The following is a 16,048-nucleotide window of genomic DNA, read 5'->3' on the forward strand; positions in this document are numbered from 1 at the left end:
GATGCTCTTGCTATGTAACCTCTTGCTAGCTTGTTAGCATAAAACATTACTAGCTATTACTAGCTTTGTAAATTCAATCTTGAGTGCCAGAGCATGCTCTGGGCGTTTGTAAATCCAGAGCGTTGTCAGATTGTCCGTTTGAAAATTCAGAGCATTACACTCTCGGAGCCTTCAGAGCACACACTAGACACTCTGGCCGAGGAGTAGCGCTGATCCGAGCGATCAACAGCAGTCAAGCACCCAAGCTAACTGGCTAACGTTGGCTAGCTATTTCCACACAAATGAGAGAACACCTCTCACTCTGACCATTTTACTCTCCCTAGCAGAGCTGGTTAGGCTGTTTTCATGTTATCTAGAGGATTGGTGACTGTAACTGTGCTGCGGGAAACAATTTAATTACTCTTTATTTTGCAGACATTTACTGACACTGACCATACGAATGTTGAACATTCGTAAATTCATCAGTTATTATGTGCGAGAGTGCTCTGAAATTGGAGTAGATAGCCAGAATTAACAATGCCCATTGAAACGCACAAGGACTATACCACTTAGCTAAGAATTATGTGATTAATCAAGTCAATAAATGTTTGGTAACAGATAGTAAATATACTGTCTGGCAAGTTTAATGTATTAGTAGCCAACTAACATAAGGTAACTAGCTAACATGCTGTAATGCTATGCGGTTCGTAAAGATAGCATAGCTGACAAAATAATCTGTAACCTAACTTATTTGAAAAGCAATTACTTTATTACATTACTCAACATTTTCTAATTAGTTAAAGCAATTCATTTAATAATTAGTTAAAGCAATTCATTTGTATCCATTCTCGTCGGACTTCGGCTGCTTATTTTCCAAAACCACGCCCAGTTTCTGGAGAATTGCATTATGGGCCCTAAAATCACGGAACTAGTGTCTACTGCTTGTACACTTTGTATTTTGCCGAATTTAGTACAACATCCGGGAACTTTTGGCATACTAACTATATCCTTACTATGACCAATAAGCATACTATATACTCAATTTGCGTCACAAACAGTACGGTTAGTATAAGTATTAGAACTTTGCTTAATAAGACTAAAACTATACCTAAAATATCTGAAAAAATGAACACTGATTTAAAGGGGAAGCTCGGGATTTGGAAAGAAAACATCTGGGAGATTATGAGGAAATGATCAGAAGATAGATAGGAGTTACATAGTTCAGAATACATAAGATCGAGCAGACACAAAATAACAGTTTATTTTTAAAGTAGTCTTTCATTGACAAGATATAACTGAATTATTGATGCTCAGAGCTGGAATCACATCAGATGGCTCCCACAACATGTGAACAATATCAGGGGAAAAAATAATATAATAATAATAATATGGGATTGATAGACCTAACAACTAGAAATGGGATTGATAGACCTAACAACTAGAAATGGGATTGATAGACCTAACAACTAGAAATGGGATTGATAGACCTAACAACTAGAAATGGGATTGATAGACCTAACAACTAGAAATGGGATTGATAGACCTAACAACTAGAAATGGGATTGATAGACCTAACAACTAGAAATGGGATTGATAGACCTAACAACTAGAAATGGGATTGATAGACCTAACAACTAGAAATGGGATTGATAGACCTAACAACTAGAAATGGGATTGATAGACCTAACAACTAGAAATGGGATTGATAGACCTAACAACTAGAAATGGGATTGATAGACCTAACAACTAGAAATGGGATTGATAGACCTAACAACTAGAAATGGGATTGATAGACCTAACAACTAAAATGGGATTGATAGACCTAACAACTAGAAATGGGATTGATAGACCTAACAACTAGAAATGGGATTGATAGACCTAACAACTAGAAATGGGATTGATAGACCTAACAACTAGAAATGGGATTGATAGACCTAACGACTAGAAATGGGATTGATAGACCTATGGGATTGATAGACCTAACAACTAGAAATGGGATTGATAGACCTAACAACTAGAAATGGGATTGATAGACCTAACTAGAAATGGGATTGATAGACCTAACAACTAGAAATGGGATTGATAGACCTAACAACTAGAAATGGGATTGATAGACCTAACAACTAGAAATGGGATTGATAGACCTAACAACTAGAAATGGGATTGATAGACCTAACAACTAGAAATGGGATTGATAGACCTAACAACTAGAAATGGGATTGATAGACCTAACACTAGAAATGGGATTGATAGACCTAACAACTAGAAATGGGATTGATAGACCTAACAACTAGAAATGGGATTGATAGACCTAACAACTAGAAATGGGATTGATAGACCTAACAACTAGAAATGGGATTGATAGACCTAACAACTAGAAATGGGATTGATAGACCTAACAACTAGAAATGGGATTGATAGACCTAACAACTAGAAATGGGATTGATAGACCTAACAACTAGAAATGGGATTGATAGACCTAACAACTAGAAATGGGATTGATAGACCTAACAACTATGGGATTGATAGACCTAACAACTAGAAATGGGATTGATAGACCTAACAACTAGAAATGGGATTGATAGACTAGAAATGGGATTGATAGACCTAACAACTAGAAATGGGATTGATAGACCTAACAACTAGAAATGGGATTGATAGACCTAACAACTAGAAATGGGATTGATAGACCTAACAACTAGAAATGGGATTGATAGACCTAACAACTAGAAATGGGATTGATAGACCTAACAACTAGAAATGGGATTGATAGACCTAACAACTAGAAATGGGATTGATAGACCTAACAACTAGAAATGGGATTGATAGACCTAACGACTAGAAATGGGATTGATAGACCTAACAACTAGAAATGGGATTGATAGACCTAACAACTAGAAATGGGATTGATAGACCTAACAACTAGAAATGGGATTGATAGACCTAACAACTAGAAATGGGATTGATAGACCTAACAACTAGAAATGGGATTGATAGACCTAACAACTAGAAATGGGATTGATAGACCTAACGACTAGAAATGGGATTGATAGACCTAACAACTAGAAATGGGATTGATAGACCTAACAACTAGAAATGGGATTGATAGACCTAACAACTAGAAATGGGATTGATAGACCTAACAACTAGAAATGGGATTGATAGACCTAACAACTAGAAATGGGATTGATAGACCTAACAACTAGAAATGGGATTGATAGACCTAACAACTAGAAATGGGATTGATAGACCTAACAACTAGAAATGGGATTGATAGACCTAACGACTAGAAATGGGATTGATAGACCTAACGACTAGAAATGGGATTGATAGACCTAACTAGAAATGGGATTGATAGACTAACAACTAGAAATGGGATTGATAGACCTAACAACTAGAAATGGGATTGATAGACCTAACAACTAGAAATGGGATTGATAGACCTAACAACTAGAAATGGGATTGATAGACCTAACAACTAGAAATGGGATTGATAGACCTAACAACTGGGATTGATAGACCTAGAAAAATGGGATTGATAGACCTAACAACTAGAAATGGGATTGATAGACCTAACAACTAGAAATGGGATTGATAGACCTAACAACTAGAAATGGGATTGATAGACCTAACAACTAGAAATGGGATTGATAGACCTAACAACTAGAAATGGGATTGATAGACCTAACAACTAGAAATGGGATTGATAGACCTAACAACTAGAAATGGGATTGATAGACCTAACAACTAGAAATGGGATTGATAGACCTAACAACTAGAAATGGGATTGATAGACCTAACAACTAGAAATGGGATTGATAGACCTAACAACTAGAAATGGGATTGATAGACCTAACAACTAGAAATGGGATTGATAGACCTAACAACTAGAAATGGGATTGATAGACCTAACAACTAGAAATGGGATTGATAGACCTAACAACTAGAAATGGGATTGATAGACCTAACAACTAGAAATGGGATTGATAGACCTAACAACTAGAAATGGGATTGATAGACCTAACAACTAGAAATGGGGATTGATAGACCTAACAACTAGAAATGGGATTGATAGACCTAACAACTAGAAATGGGATTGATAGACCTAACGAAATGGGACTAGAAATGAAATGGATTGATAGACCTAACAACTAGAAATGGGATTGATAGACCTAACAACTAGAAATGGGATTGATAGACCTAACAACTAGAAATGGGATTGATAGACCTAACAACTAGAAATGGGATTGATAGACCTAACAACTAGAAATGGGATTGATAGACCTAACAACTAGAAATGGGATTGATAGACCTAACAACTAGAAATGGGATTGATAGACCTAACAACTAGAAATGGGATTGATAGACCTAACAACTAGAAATGGGCAGATGTTTTAGTCAGTGGTGTCAGCTGTGGTCACGGGACATTTCCAAGTGTCCCTAAACCACCCCAAAGTGGCATATGGAAGTAAATGAGATAATTCCAGTGATATTACATGTTTGCAATCCCTAAATGTTATTTGTTCAGTATGAAAACACAGTGTTTACCATATTAACCTCACTTAAACAGCTCCAACAATCTTCTTACGTTCAGCCATTCATCAGTCATTTGTGTAAGTGTGTATGTTGAGTGTCCTTCACTAAAGCGTGCTGAAAGTCAGTTGTTAATTTGTTTACTGTGAAATAGCATTGTATCTGGTTAAACACAATTTTTTTCCAAAAGTTTACAGTTGAGCTAAAGCCTGAATGTCTTGGGCTAGTAACCGAAAGGTTGCTGGATCGAATCCCCGAGCTGACAAGGTAAAAATCTTTTGTTCTGCCCCTGAGCAAGGCAGTTAACCCACTGTTCCCCGGTCGCCGATGATGTGGATGTCAAATAAGGCAGCCCCCCGCACCTCTCTGATTTAGAGGGTTAAATGCGGAAGACACATTTCAGTTGGATGCATTCAGTTGTACAACAGACTAGGCATTCCCCTTTCCCTTTCTTGAGGTTTCAGTCAAGGTGAATCCTCACACAAGCATGGTTCACCACCCACCTCCATTACGGTGGCTAAATTCATTGACAGGACTGTGTAAACGTGAGTGTTAGTTGTCTGTCAGGGCTGTGTCAACTTCAGTGGCATCAATGCTCTCTTTCTAAGGTGTTGTTAGCAACTGACCTCTAGGGAGTTAAACCCAGCAGCCTAAATAACAAAGCCAACAGTGTTTTGAGTTGTGGGTAAGTGTAACCAAAAGTACACACCAAAACACAGTGGTGTTCAAAGTGACCTTACAGAGTGTTTAATAAGCAGTAAACCAGGCATTTCAAGAGCCACAGCGTTTTATGGGTGTATCACTACCAGTATGCTATTCTTTGTATGCAGGTTGCCTCCTCTGTAGTGCTCATCATCAAACCATTTCTAGAAGTTGATGACCACTTGCTTCAAAAGCAAACACAACAGTATTGTAAAAAAACACTCTTCCAAGTAACCTATATTGAGTTGCATAGGCGTAGTAGTGTCCAGCCTTTATTTGAGGCCTTTCCAGGACCATCCTCTTTAGAGAAATCATGCTTTATATGTTGCAACAATAAAAAAAGGTTTATTTCCGGTCTGAATATTCCTTAAACATAGTTGATCATTTTGGCCTTAGATTTTCAAATTCCATTGAAGTTAATTTGATTTTTGCACTATGACCCCTAAACGAGCTACAAACCTGTCGATCCCTTGTTTTCACAATATATGGATCAAAGCATTAAAAAAATGACATCTTTTCCTTTTTCCCCAAGGCCTACTGTCCTGTGTTTCTAACATGCTATGTATATTGCCTATGTTGTGCTGCCAGATACTTTCAATGCAGGCAAGGTTGGGAAAAGGGGGATCCCAACCAATAAACACAGAACTCTGGCAGCCCCAAAAGTAGGTAAGCACCACCTTGAGGAGTTGCCAGATTTTTATTGTAACTCACTTGGGTGAATATATATATATTTTTTTAAGGGGAGTGTTATGGTCTTACCTGTCCATATTCAGTAGCGAAAACCACCACGCCTCCAGAGCAAGAGGAAACAGTGCTGGGGAGGTACTGTTCTTCCTCGCGTAACCACACACGGGCGCCCTGTATAAAGAGACAAATAGTCACAAATTGCACAAATAACTAAACCTGTAAATTCAAAGTGCCATACTTCCTAGCCTTGTATTCACTCAGCTACTGGAACTTCTTAATAGGAACATTAAAAAACTGGAAAGTAAGGTTCCTAAACGTGTAATGAATATTATCAAATTAATTAATAATTAATTAATTAATAAATTGTAAGTCGCTCTGGATAAGAGCGTCTGATAAATTACTTAAATGTAATGTAAATGTAAATCAAATGACATAATCTTGCAGAACTCAACACCACAGACCACAATATCAAACCATCAAAAAAATATAGCAAAAAAACTAACTTCCCAGTATAACAATAAAATCACACTGGTCTTTGTTTTGTCACCTCAGATATACATAAGTAATGTAAACATATACATGTTTATAATACCCACTATAGTACCAGTCAAAAGTTTGGACACACCAACTCATTCAAGGGTTTTTCTTTATTTATACTATTTTCGACATTGTAGAATAATAGAGAAGACATCAAAACTATGAAATAACACTTGAGATTTGAGATTCTTCAGAGTAGCCACCCATTGCCTTGATGACAGTGACTTTCAACATGACAGCTTTTCAGCAAGTCAGTTTGGAAAATGTCTGCCCTGCTAGAGCTGCCCCGGGCAAATGTGAGTGCTGTTATTGTGAAGTGGAAAAATCTAGGACTTTGGCGATGTCATCTATAAAATAGCCTCCAACACCCTACTCAAGCAATTGGATGCAGTCTATCACAGTGCCATCCGTTTTGTCACCAAAGCCCCATACACTACCCACCATTTTGACCTGTACGCTCTCGTTGGTTGGCCCTCGCTTCATACTCGTCGCCAAACCCACTGGCTACAGGTTATCTACAAGTCTCTGCTAGGTAAAGCCCTGACTTATCTCAGCTCACTGGTCACCATAGCAGCGCCCACTCGTAGCACTCGCTCCAGCAGGTATATCGCACTGGTCACCCCCAAAGCCAATTCCTCCTTTGGTCGCTTTTCCTTCCAGTTCTCTGCTGCCAATGACTGGAACGAACTGCAAAAATCACTGAAACTGGAGACTCATATCTCCCTCACTAGCTTTAAGCACCAGCTGTCGGAGCAGCTTACAGATCACTGCACCTGTACATAGCCCATCTGTAAACAGCCCATATATCTACCTCATCCCCATACTGTATTTATTTATTTCTCTTGCTCCTTTGCACCCCAGTATCTCTACTTGCACATTCATCTTCTGCACATCTGCCATTCCAGTGTTTAATTGCTATATTGTAATTACTTCGCCACCATGGCCTATTTATTGCCTTAATTCCCTTATCTTACCTCATTTGCACTCACTTTTCGTTTTTTCTACTGTATTATTGACGGTATGTTTTGTTTATTCCATGTGTAACTCTGTGTTGTTGTATGTGTCGAATTGCTATGCTTTATCTTGGCCAGCTCGCAGTTGCAAAATGAGAACTTGATCTCAAATAGCCTACCTGGCTAAATAAAGGTTTAACATTTTTTTAAATACACATGCGCCAAATACAACCGGTGTAGTAGACCTTACTGAGAAATTCTTACTTAAAAGCCCTTTACCAACAATGCAGTTCAAGAAATAGAGTTAAGAAAATATTAAGTAACATTTTTTAAATAAAAGTAACACAATAAAATAACAATAACGAGGCTATATAGAAAAAAGGGGAAAAAATATTTAATCCATTTTACAATAAGGCTGTAAAGTCAAGGGGTCTGAATAATTTCCAAATGCACTGTATATAGCATTTTGGAATGAAACTCTTACACACTGCAGCTTTGAACTTCTGAACCCCCTTACACGGAATGCTCATTATCAAATACTCCCATGTATGTCAAAGCGGCTGATGACTAATCGCTTTTGACAGGCAGCTGCATAGCGTTGACCTTTCCCTTAGCCAATAGGGTCACAGCAGTCAGGAACTAGGAAACGTATTACGGAATCAGGTTACAGGAGGTTTATACCTGGGGCACACTTTAGCACACTCAGGAGAGCTGTAAACATTGTGGTATATTGAGGCCTTTAACGTTTGTGACTAGGGGGCAGTATTTTCATTTTTGGAAAAATAACGTTCCCGTAGTAAACAGGATATTTTGTCAGGACAAGATGCTAGAATATGCATATGATTGAAAGCTTGGGATAGAAAACACTCTAAAGTTTCCAAAACTGTAAAAATATTGTCTGTGAGCATAACAGAGCTGATATTGCAGGCGATAGCCTGAGAAAAATCCAATCCGGAAGTGCCTCATGTTTTGAAAGCGCTGCGTTCCAATGTGTCCCTATTGAGCAGTGAATGAGCTATCAACCATATTACTTTTCTTCCATATTCCCCAAGGTGTCTACAGCATTGTGACGTAGTTTTATGCATTTATGTTGAAGAATACCTGTAAGTGGCTACATTGCGCAACTGGTCACCTGATGGCTCCCAGAGTGATTCTCGCGTAAAATACAGAGGTAGCCATTATTCCAATCGGTCCTACTGAAAAACCAATTGTCCCAGTGGATATATTATCGAATAGATATTTGAAAAACACCTTGAGGATTGATTATAAACAACGTTTGCCATGTTTCTGTCTATATTATGGAGCTAATTTGGAATATTTTTCGGCATTTTCGTGACCGCAATTCCCGGGCGAATTCTCAGCAAAACGTGAAGAACAAACGGAGCTATTTCGCCTACAAAAATTATATTTTTGGAAAAAAGGAACATTGGCTATCTAACTGGAAGTTTTGTGAGTGAAAACATCCGAAGCTCATCAAAGGTAGACGATTTAATTTGATTGCTGGACAAAATGCTATGCTAGGCTATCGATAAACTTACACAAATGCTTGTCTAGCTTTGGCTGTAAAGCATATTTTCAAAATCTGAGATGACAGGGTGATTAACAAAAGGCTAAGCTGTGTCTCAATATATTTCACTTGTGATTTTCATGAATAGGAATATTTTCTAGGAATATTTATGTCCGTTGCGTTATGCTAATTAGTGTCAGTCGATGATTGCGCTCCCTCATGCGGGATGGGGAGTCACTAGTTAATGAGCGTGGACGATTGAGGTGGAACACAACTTCTGAAGAGGCTTCTATTTAATGTGACCTAGAGGTTTTGTACTTTTTTTTGTTGTTGTGAAAGTTCACATCTTTACAGCTGGATAATTACTAATTACTCAAGTTGTTTTTTTTCTCCGTGAGCCCAACTTGGAACTGGCAACCCATTGGACATAAGTTTTTACTGGGTGTATATGAACAGAAGTAAAAGTGTGTCGAATATTACTGTTCTCAAATGTTTAATTCCAGCTGATCGGAGGTCTCTTTAGCTATTCACCTCCTGATGCCAAAGTTACAATTGGGATATGGAAAACTGATCCCAGATAAGAGCTTATAGAGGCAATCCCTGCCAAGAGCGATCTACTGCCCTCACTTTGACTATCAGACAAAGAGTTTCACTTTGCACATAATATGACCTCTATCAGTCAGGCAGTCAATAATCTCATATCTTTGAATGAAATGAAAGTGAATGGATGTCGTTCTTTTTTTTCTTCTGTTTTTAGCTCAAGCCATCCTCTAGCAGTTCCCCCCTGCCCATGAAGAGAGGAGCTTTGTACCAAACCAAATATCCAGGAGGCCTCCGGGGATGCCTCTTAAACGCATAGCCACATGTGTGCAGTACTCATTAGTGTGACCGGCCAATGTTAATGAGAAAAACATACTGTGCTATTTGATGAATGGTTTGGCAAGGGCCATGGGGTCCCCTTATTGAACTGGGCCAATGATTGACCTCTGACCCCTGACCCATAAGCCCTACACCTGACTGACCTGGATGACTTGCTGACTTCTGTCTGAACCGGCACCTGACTGAGAAGAGATGCAAGGAAGAGAGAGATAGAGAGGGGTTCCAACTGTTACCCTTTCACCTACCCACCCACCCCCACCCACCCAGCCAGCCAACCACCAACCCACACAGGTTGCATGTCTACCCTATCAGCAGTGTATCAATGAAGAGCAGTAAGTTGTTCTAATCTAAACCCTGGACAGACTCCCGCTGAAGAGAGAAAACACACACGTTAGAAGAACAAGGGATCACCTAGGAAGAGATAAATCTGGACTACAGGGTAAACTAATAAAGGAACTCATCTTTCCATATGAGAAATGTGACTGATTAACTTTATTCAAAGCAATAGGATTTCAGAGGTTTTAGAGAAAAATACATATTTTAAAATGAGTTTACAAAACATAAAGAGCACCTGCTCTTTACATGATATACAGTGCCTTGCAAAATAATTCATCCCCATTAGCGTTTTTCCTATTTTGTTGCATTACAACCTGTAATTTAAATGGACTTTTGGACTTCATGTGACATACACAAAATAATCCAAATTGGTGAAGTGAAATGAAAAAAATTACTTGTTTCAAAAAAAAAAGTAAAACGGAAAGGTGGTGCGTGCGTATTCACACCAGTTGCTATGAAGCTCCTAAATAAGATTTGGTGCAACCAATTACCCTCAGAAGTCACATAATTAGTTAAATAAAGTCCACCTGTGGACTAAGTGCCTCATGATCTGTCACATGATCTCAGCATGTGTTCTGAAAGGCCCAGAGTCTGCAATAACACCAGGCAAGGGACACCACCAAGCTAGCGGCACTATGAAGACCAAGGAGCTCTCCAAACAGGGCAGGGACAAAGTTGTGGACAACTATACATCAGGGTTGGGTTATAAAAAAATAGCAGAAACTTTGAACAACCCACAGAGCACCATTAAATCCATTATAAAAAATGAACAGAATATGGCACCACAACAAACCTGCCAAGAGAGGGCCACCCACCAAAACTCACAGACCAGGCAAGGAGGGCACTAATCAGATAGACAACAATGAGACCAAAGATAACCCTGAAGGAGCTGAAAAGCTCCACAGCGGAGATTGGGGAGCTGTCCATAGGACCACTTTAAGCCGTACACTCCACAGAGCTGGGCTTTACGAAAGAGTGGCCAGAAAAAAAGCCATTGCTTAATGAAAAAAAGAAGCAAACACGTTTGGTGTTCAGCAAAAGGCATGTGGGAGTCTCCCCAAACATATGGAATAAGGTACTCTGGTCAGATGAGACTAAAATGTAGCTTTTTGGCCATCAAGTAAAACGCTATGTCTGGCACCAAACCAACACCTCTCATCACCCCAAGAACATCATCCCCGCAGTGAAGCATGGTGGTGGCAGCATCATGCTGTGGGGATGTTTTTAATCGGCAGGGACTGGGAAACTGGTCGGAATTGAAGGAATGATGGATGGCGCTAAATACAGGGAAATTCTTAAGGGAAACCTGTTTCAGTCTTCCATTGATTTGAGACTGGGACAGAGGTTCACCTTCCAGCAGGACAATGTCCCTAAGCATTCTGCTAAAGCAACACTTGGGTGGTTTAAGGGGAAACATGTAAATGTCTTGGAATGGCCTAATCAAAGCCCAGACCTGAATCCAATTGAGAATGACTTAAAGATTGCTGTACACCAGCGGAACCCATCCAACTCGAGCTGGAGCAGTTTTGCCTTGAATTTTTTTTCTCACAGTTTCTTGATGTGCCGAGCTTAGAGAGAAGGTTGCTCTACAAAGAATTGACTTTGGGTGGGGGATAGTTATGCACGCTCAAGTTTTCCATTTTTTTTTGTCTTATTTATTGTTTGTTTCACAATTTTAAAAATATGTTGCGTAAATCAAATGATACTACCCCCACAAAATATATTTTTAATTCCAGGTTGTAAGGCAACAAATAGGAAAAATGCCAAGGGGGTGAATACTTTCACAAGCCTCTGTAGACTGATCAGGTGAATCCAGGATAAAGTTATGATTCGTTATTAATATCACTTGTTAAATCCACTTCAATCCGTGTAGATGCAGGGGAGGAGACAGATCAAATCAGGATTTTTAAGCCTTGAGACAATTGAGAGTTGCCTTTTTGAACAGGGTATGGTTGTAGGTGCCAGGGGCACCGGTTTGTGTCAAGAATTGCAACACTGCTGGGTTTTTCACACTCAACAGTTTGCAATGTGTATCAAGAATGGTCCACCACCCAAAGGACATCCAACCAACTGGACACAATTGTGGGAAGCATTGGAGTCAACATGGGCCAGCATTCCTGTGGAACGTTTTTAATACTTTGTAGAGCCCATTGCCCAAAGAATCTGAGGGTGCAAGCGGAGGAAGGTGTTCTTAATGTTTTGTGTACTCAGTGTATATCAATGTATGAGAATTAACAGAATTTCTAATGGAAAGTATCACCAGGTTTGCGGTACGAGAGCGTACAGGTCGCAATGGTGGGTAGTGTATGGGGCTTTGGTGAAAAACGGATGGCACTGTGATAGACTGCATCCAGTTTGTTGAGTAGAGTGTTGGAGGCTACTTTATAGATGACATCACCGAAGTCTAGGATCGGTAGGATGGTCAGTTTTACGAGGGTATGTTTGGCAGCATGAGTTAAGGATGCTTTGTTGCGATATAGGAAGCCGATTCTAGATTTAAGTTGGATTGGCAGTGATCGATTGAATAGCATGCATTTAGTTTTACTTTCATTTAAGAGCAGTTGGAGGCCACGGAAGGAGAGTTGTTTGGCATTGAAGCTCGTCTGGAGGTTAGTTAACATAGTGTCCAAGGAGGGGCCAGAAGTATACAGTTTTCTTCCTCTCCAGCAACTGAGTATCTTTCTAGGGACTTGATACATCATTCAAAGTGTAAATAATAACTTTGCAATGTTCTAAGGGATATTCAATGTTTGCTTTTTTTTACCCATCTACCAATAGGTGGCCTTCTTTGTGAGGCATTGGAAAACATCCCTGGTTTTGTGGTTAAATCTGTGTTTGAAATTCACTGTTCGACTGAGGGACATTACAGATAATTGTATGATGGGTGCAGAGATGAGGTAGTCATTCAAAAATCTTGTTAAACATTATTATTGCACAACTTATTATGTTAAGCACATTTTTACTCCTCAATTGACATAACAAAGTGGTTTGAATAGTGGGTTGAGGATCAAGACATTTTAGCTTTTCAAAAACATAATTCCACTGACTTTATGGGGTATTGGGTGTAGGTCAGTGACAAAATAATCGAAATTGAATCCATTTAAATTCAGGCTGTAAACACAACAACAAGTGGAAAAAGTCCAGGGGTGTGAATACTTTCTGAAAGCACTGTAAATGTGTTACAAAATACTTTGTGCTAACAGTTAGTGTTAACAGTTATGTTAACTGTCGAAACGTTATCCTGTGACATCACAAAGAACTCAGGTTTATTAATGACCTCCCACTGGCTCTGAGAAGAGCCTTTGTGTTGATGTGTACCGATGACTCAACACGATACATGTCAACTACCACTGCAAGTGAAATCACTGCAACACTTATTAACAAAGAGCTGAAGTCAGTTTCAGAATGGGTGGAGTTAGTCCTAAAAGCATTGTATTTGTGACAAATCGTTCACTTAACCCTAAACCTCAACTAAATCTTGTGAAGACTAATGTGGAAATTTAGCAAGTTGAGGAGACTAAACTGCTTTGAGTAACCTTGGATTGTAAACTGTCATGTTCAAAACATATTGATTTAACAGTAGTTAAAGTGGGGAAAGGTCTGTCCATAATAAAGCGCCTTCTTAACAACACTACCAACAAGGCAGGTCCTACATACCCTAGATTTGTCACACTTGGACTACTGTCCAGGTACCACAAAGAGGGACCTAGGAAAATGACAATTGGCCCTTAAATGTACACAGAGATCTAACATCTAAATCATTTTAATGTCAATGCCTCCTGGCTCAAAGTAGATGAGAGATTGACTTCATCACTGCTTGTATTAGTGAGAAGTATTGACATTTTGAATACACTGAACTTTAAACTACTAGCACACATCTCGGACATGAATGCATACCCTACAAGACATGCCATCAGAGGTCTCTTCACATTCCCCAAGTCTAGAACAGACTATGGGATGTGTACAGTACTACATAGAGCTATGACTACATGGAACCCTATTCCACATCAGGTAACTGATGCAGCAGTAGAATCAGATTATAAAACATTGTATGGAACAGCTCTATATACATGGATTTTGTGTGGTAGATATGTGGTAGTAGTGTTGTGGTGTGAGGGCATACACTTAATGTGTTTGGAAATTTGCTGTGAAATGTATTGTAATGTTTTTTTAATGGTTTATAACTGCATTTATTTTGCTGGACCAGTTTGCTGGAAGAGTTGCTGCTCATTTAGTGGGGATGCATAAAAAATACAAATACTCCACTAGGGGTTTGCAGCTGCTTGGGCATTGTTCAGGGGCATGATGATATTTTTTCTGCAGTGAGTTGGCATTCCCGACATACCTTTGTGAGTTTTTATCGCTTGGATGTAACTGCTCGCTCCCAGTGTGACTCATAGTGTTCTTACGCTGGGTCTGAGAGTAGGTGTTAGGCAGCGCGCAGATTCTTCATTTATCCGAGTTGCCACAATTCCATGTGGATTTGAGCCTCAGGCTGCCATGGTTCACCAACTGGTCGATGCTATGCAGTAGGCGTGTGCGCTTACCAAGTCGCAACATGTGTTCTGTGGTTTTGGACTTGCGGTTCCTTGTACGAGTTCTTACATTTCAGGCTTACAAGGGAAGTATTATTCTTGGAACTGTGGAGTAACTTGGGCTGCAGTGGTAGCATGTTGGTGTGCATAGTTGCAGCAGGTTCTGGTTCCCTATATGGGAATGACAGTTCAGGCCTCATGAGTCTCTGAGAGTTCAGGCTTCTTGGGTAAGTATTAGGGGAGGTGGCTTCTGTAAGCCCTTATTGGAGCCCGTGGAACCTGTGTGTGCTTGGGCTGCCATGGACCTCCTAGTTTGGGACCCTCTGAGCCGGTTTGGGACGCTCTGAGCTAAAATTATGTGTATGCTCTCCACTTTCTGGAGGACCGAGTTCTGAAATCAGTAGAATTCGATTATGATAGCTAAGAGATGGAAAAAACACCAGTCTGGATTACATCGTCAAACTAAGGCATGCATGCATGGCATCAGACAGGAGACGCATCTAACCATGATGTATACTGGTGAGATTTTCAGATATTATATGTTTCTATTTTTGACAGTGGTTTCATTTCAAGTGTACTGTTAGCTAGCTAACATTAGCTGGCTGGGTTGGTAGCTAGCCAACGTTAGCCGCCTGGGTTGGTAGCTAGCTAACGTTAGCCGCCTGGGTTGGTAGCTAGCTAACGTTAGCTGGCTGGGTGGGTAGCTAGCTAACGTTATGTGTATGATCTTATTCTTCGTATCTCAGACACATTTGCGTGACTAGTTATAGTCATAGAACCTGGTGTTTAGCAACCAGCAGATTCATGCAGGATAGTAACGTTATGAGTTGTGATGATGGCCCATTGTTTAGCTAGCTAGCTACATGTCTAACAAAAGACTGCACTCTAAATTTGACAAAGTATTTTCATTTCAAGTTATAGTGTACTGTTAGCAAGCTAGCTACCTAACATTAGCTGGATGGCTCGCTAACTAACTTTGCGTCATGCGTTGGGATTCATTGTTGACCTAGCAAGCTATCTAGCTATCTAATAAGCATGCCCCATTCAAAAAATGTAGAAACAGGAACAGATATGGCCCTTGGTTCCCTCCAGATCTGACTGCCCTCACCAGCACAAAAACATCCTGTGGCGTACTGCATGAGCATCGAATAGCCCCTGCGATATGCAACTTTTCGGGGAAGTTAGGAACCAATATACACAGGCAGTTAGGAAAGCAAAGGCTAGCTTTTTCAAACAGAAATGTGTATCCTGTCGCACTAACTCCAAAAAGTTCTGTGACTCTGTAAAGTCCATGGAGAATAAGAGCACCTCCTCACAGCTGCCCACTGCACTGAGGCTAGGATACTGTCACCACTGATAAATCCAAGATAATCGAGAATTTCAATAAGCATGTTCCTACA

The 16,048-nt window shown here is 39.7% G+C and overlaps 1 protein-coding gene across 1 annotated transcript in view; it reads right to left on the minus strand.

The window, feature by feature from the left end:
* myo10 (myosin X) overlaps positions 1–16,048 on the minus strand; it is a 230,997-nt gene that overhangs the window by 177,694 nt on the left and 37,255 nt on the right. Inside the window, exon 2 of the mRNA XM_046321903.1 lies at positions 5,974–6,072. Within this exon, the coding sequence (XP_046177859.1) occupies positions 5,974–6,072 (99 nt within the window). The remainder of the gene's footprint in view (positions 1–5,973; positions 6,073–16,048) is intronic.

This window comes from Oncorhynchus gorbuscha, linkage group LG22 (genome assembly GCF_021184085.1).
Source record: "Oncorhynchus gorbuscha isolate QuinsamMale2020 ecotype Even-year linkage group LG22, OgorEven_v1.0, whole genome shotgun sequence".
Taxonomy (NCBI): Eukaryota; Metazoa; Chordata; class Actinopteri; order Salmoniformes; family Salmonidae; genus Oncorhynchus; species Oncorhynchus gorbuscha.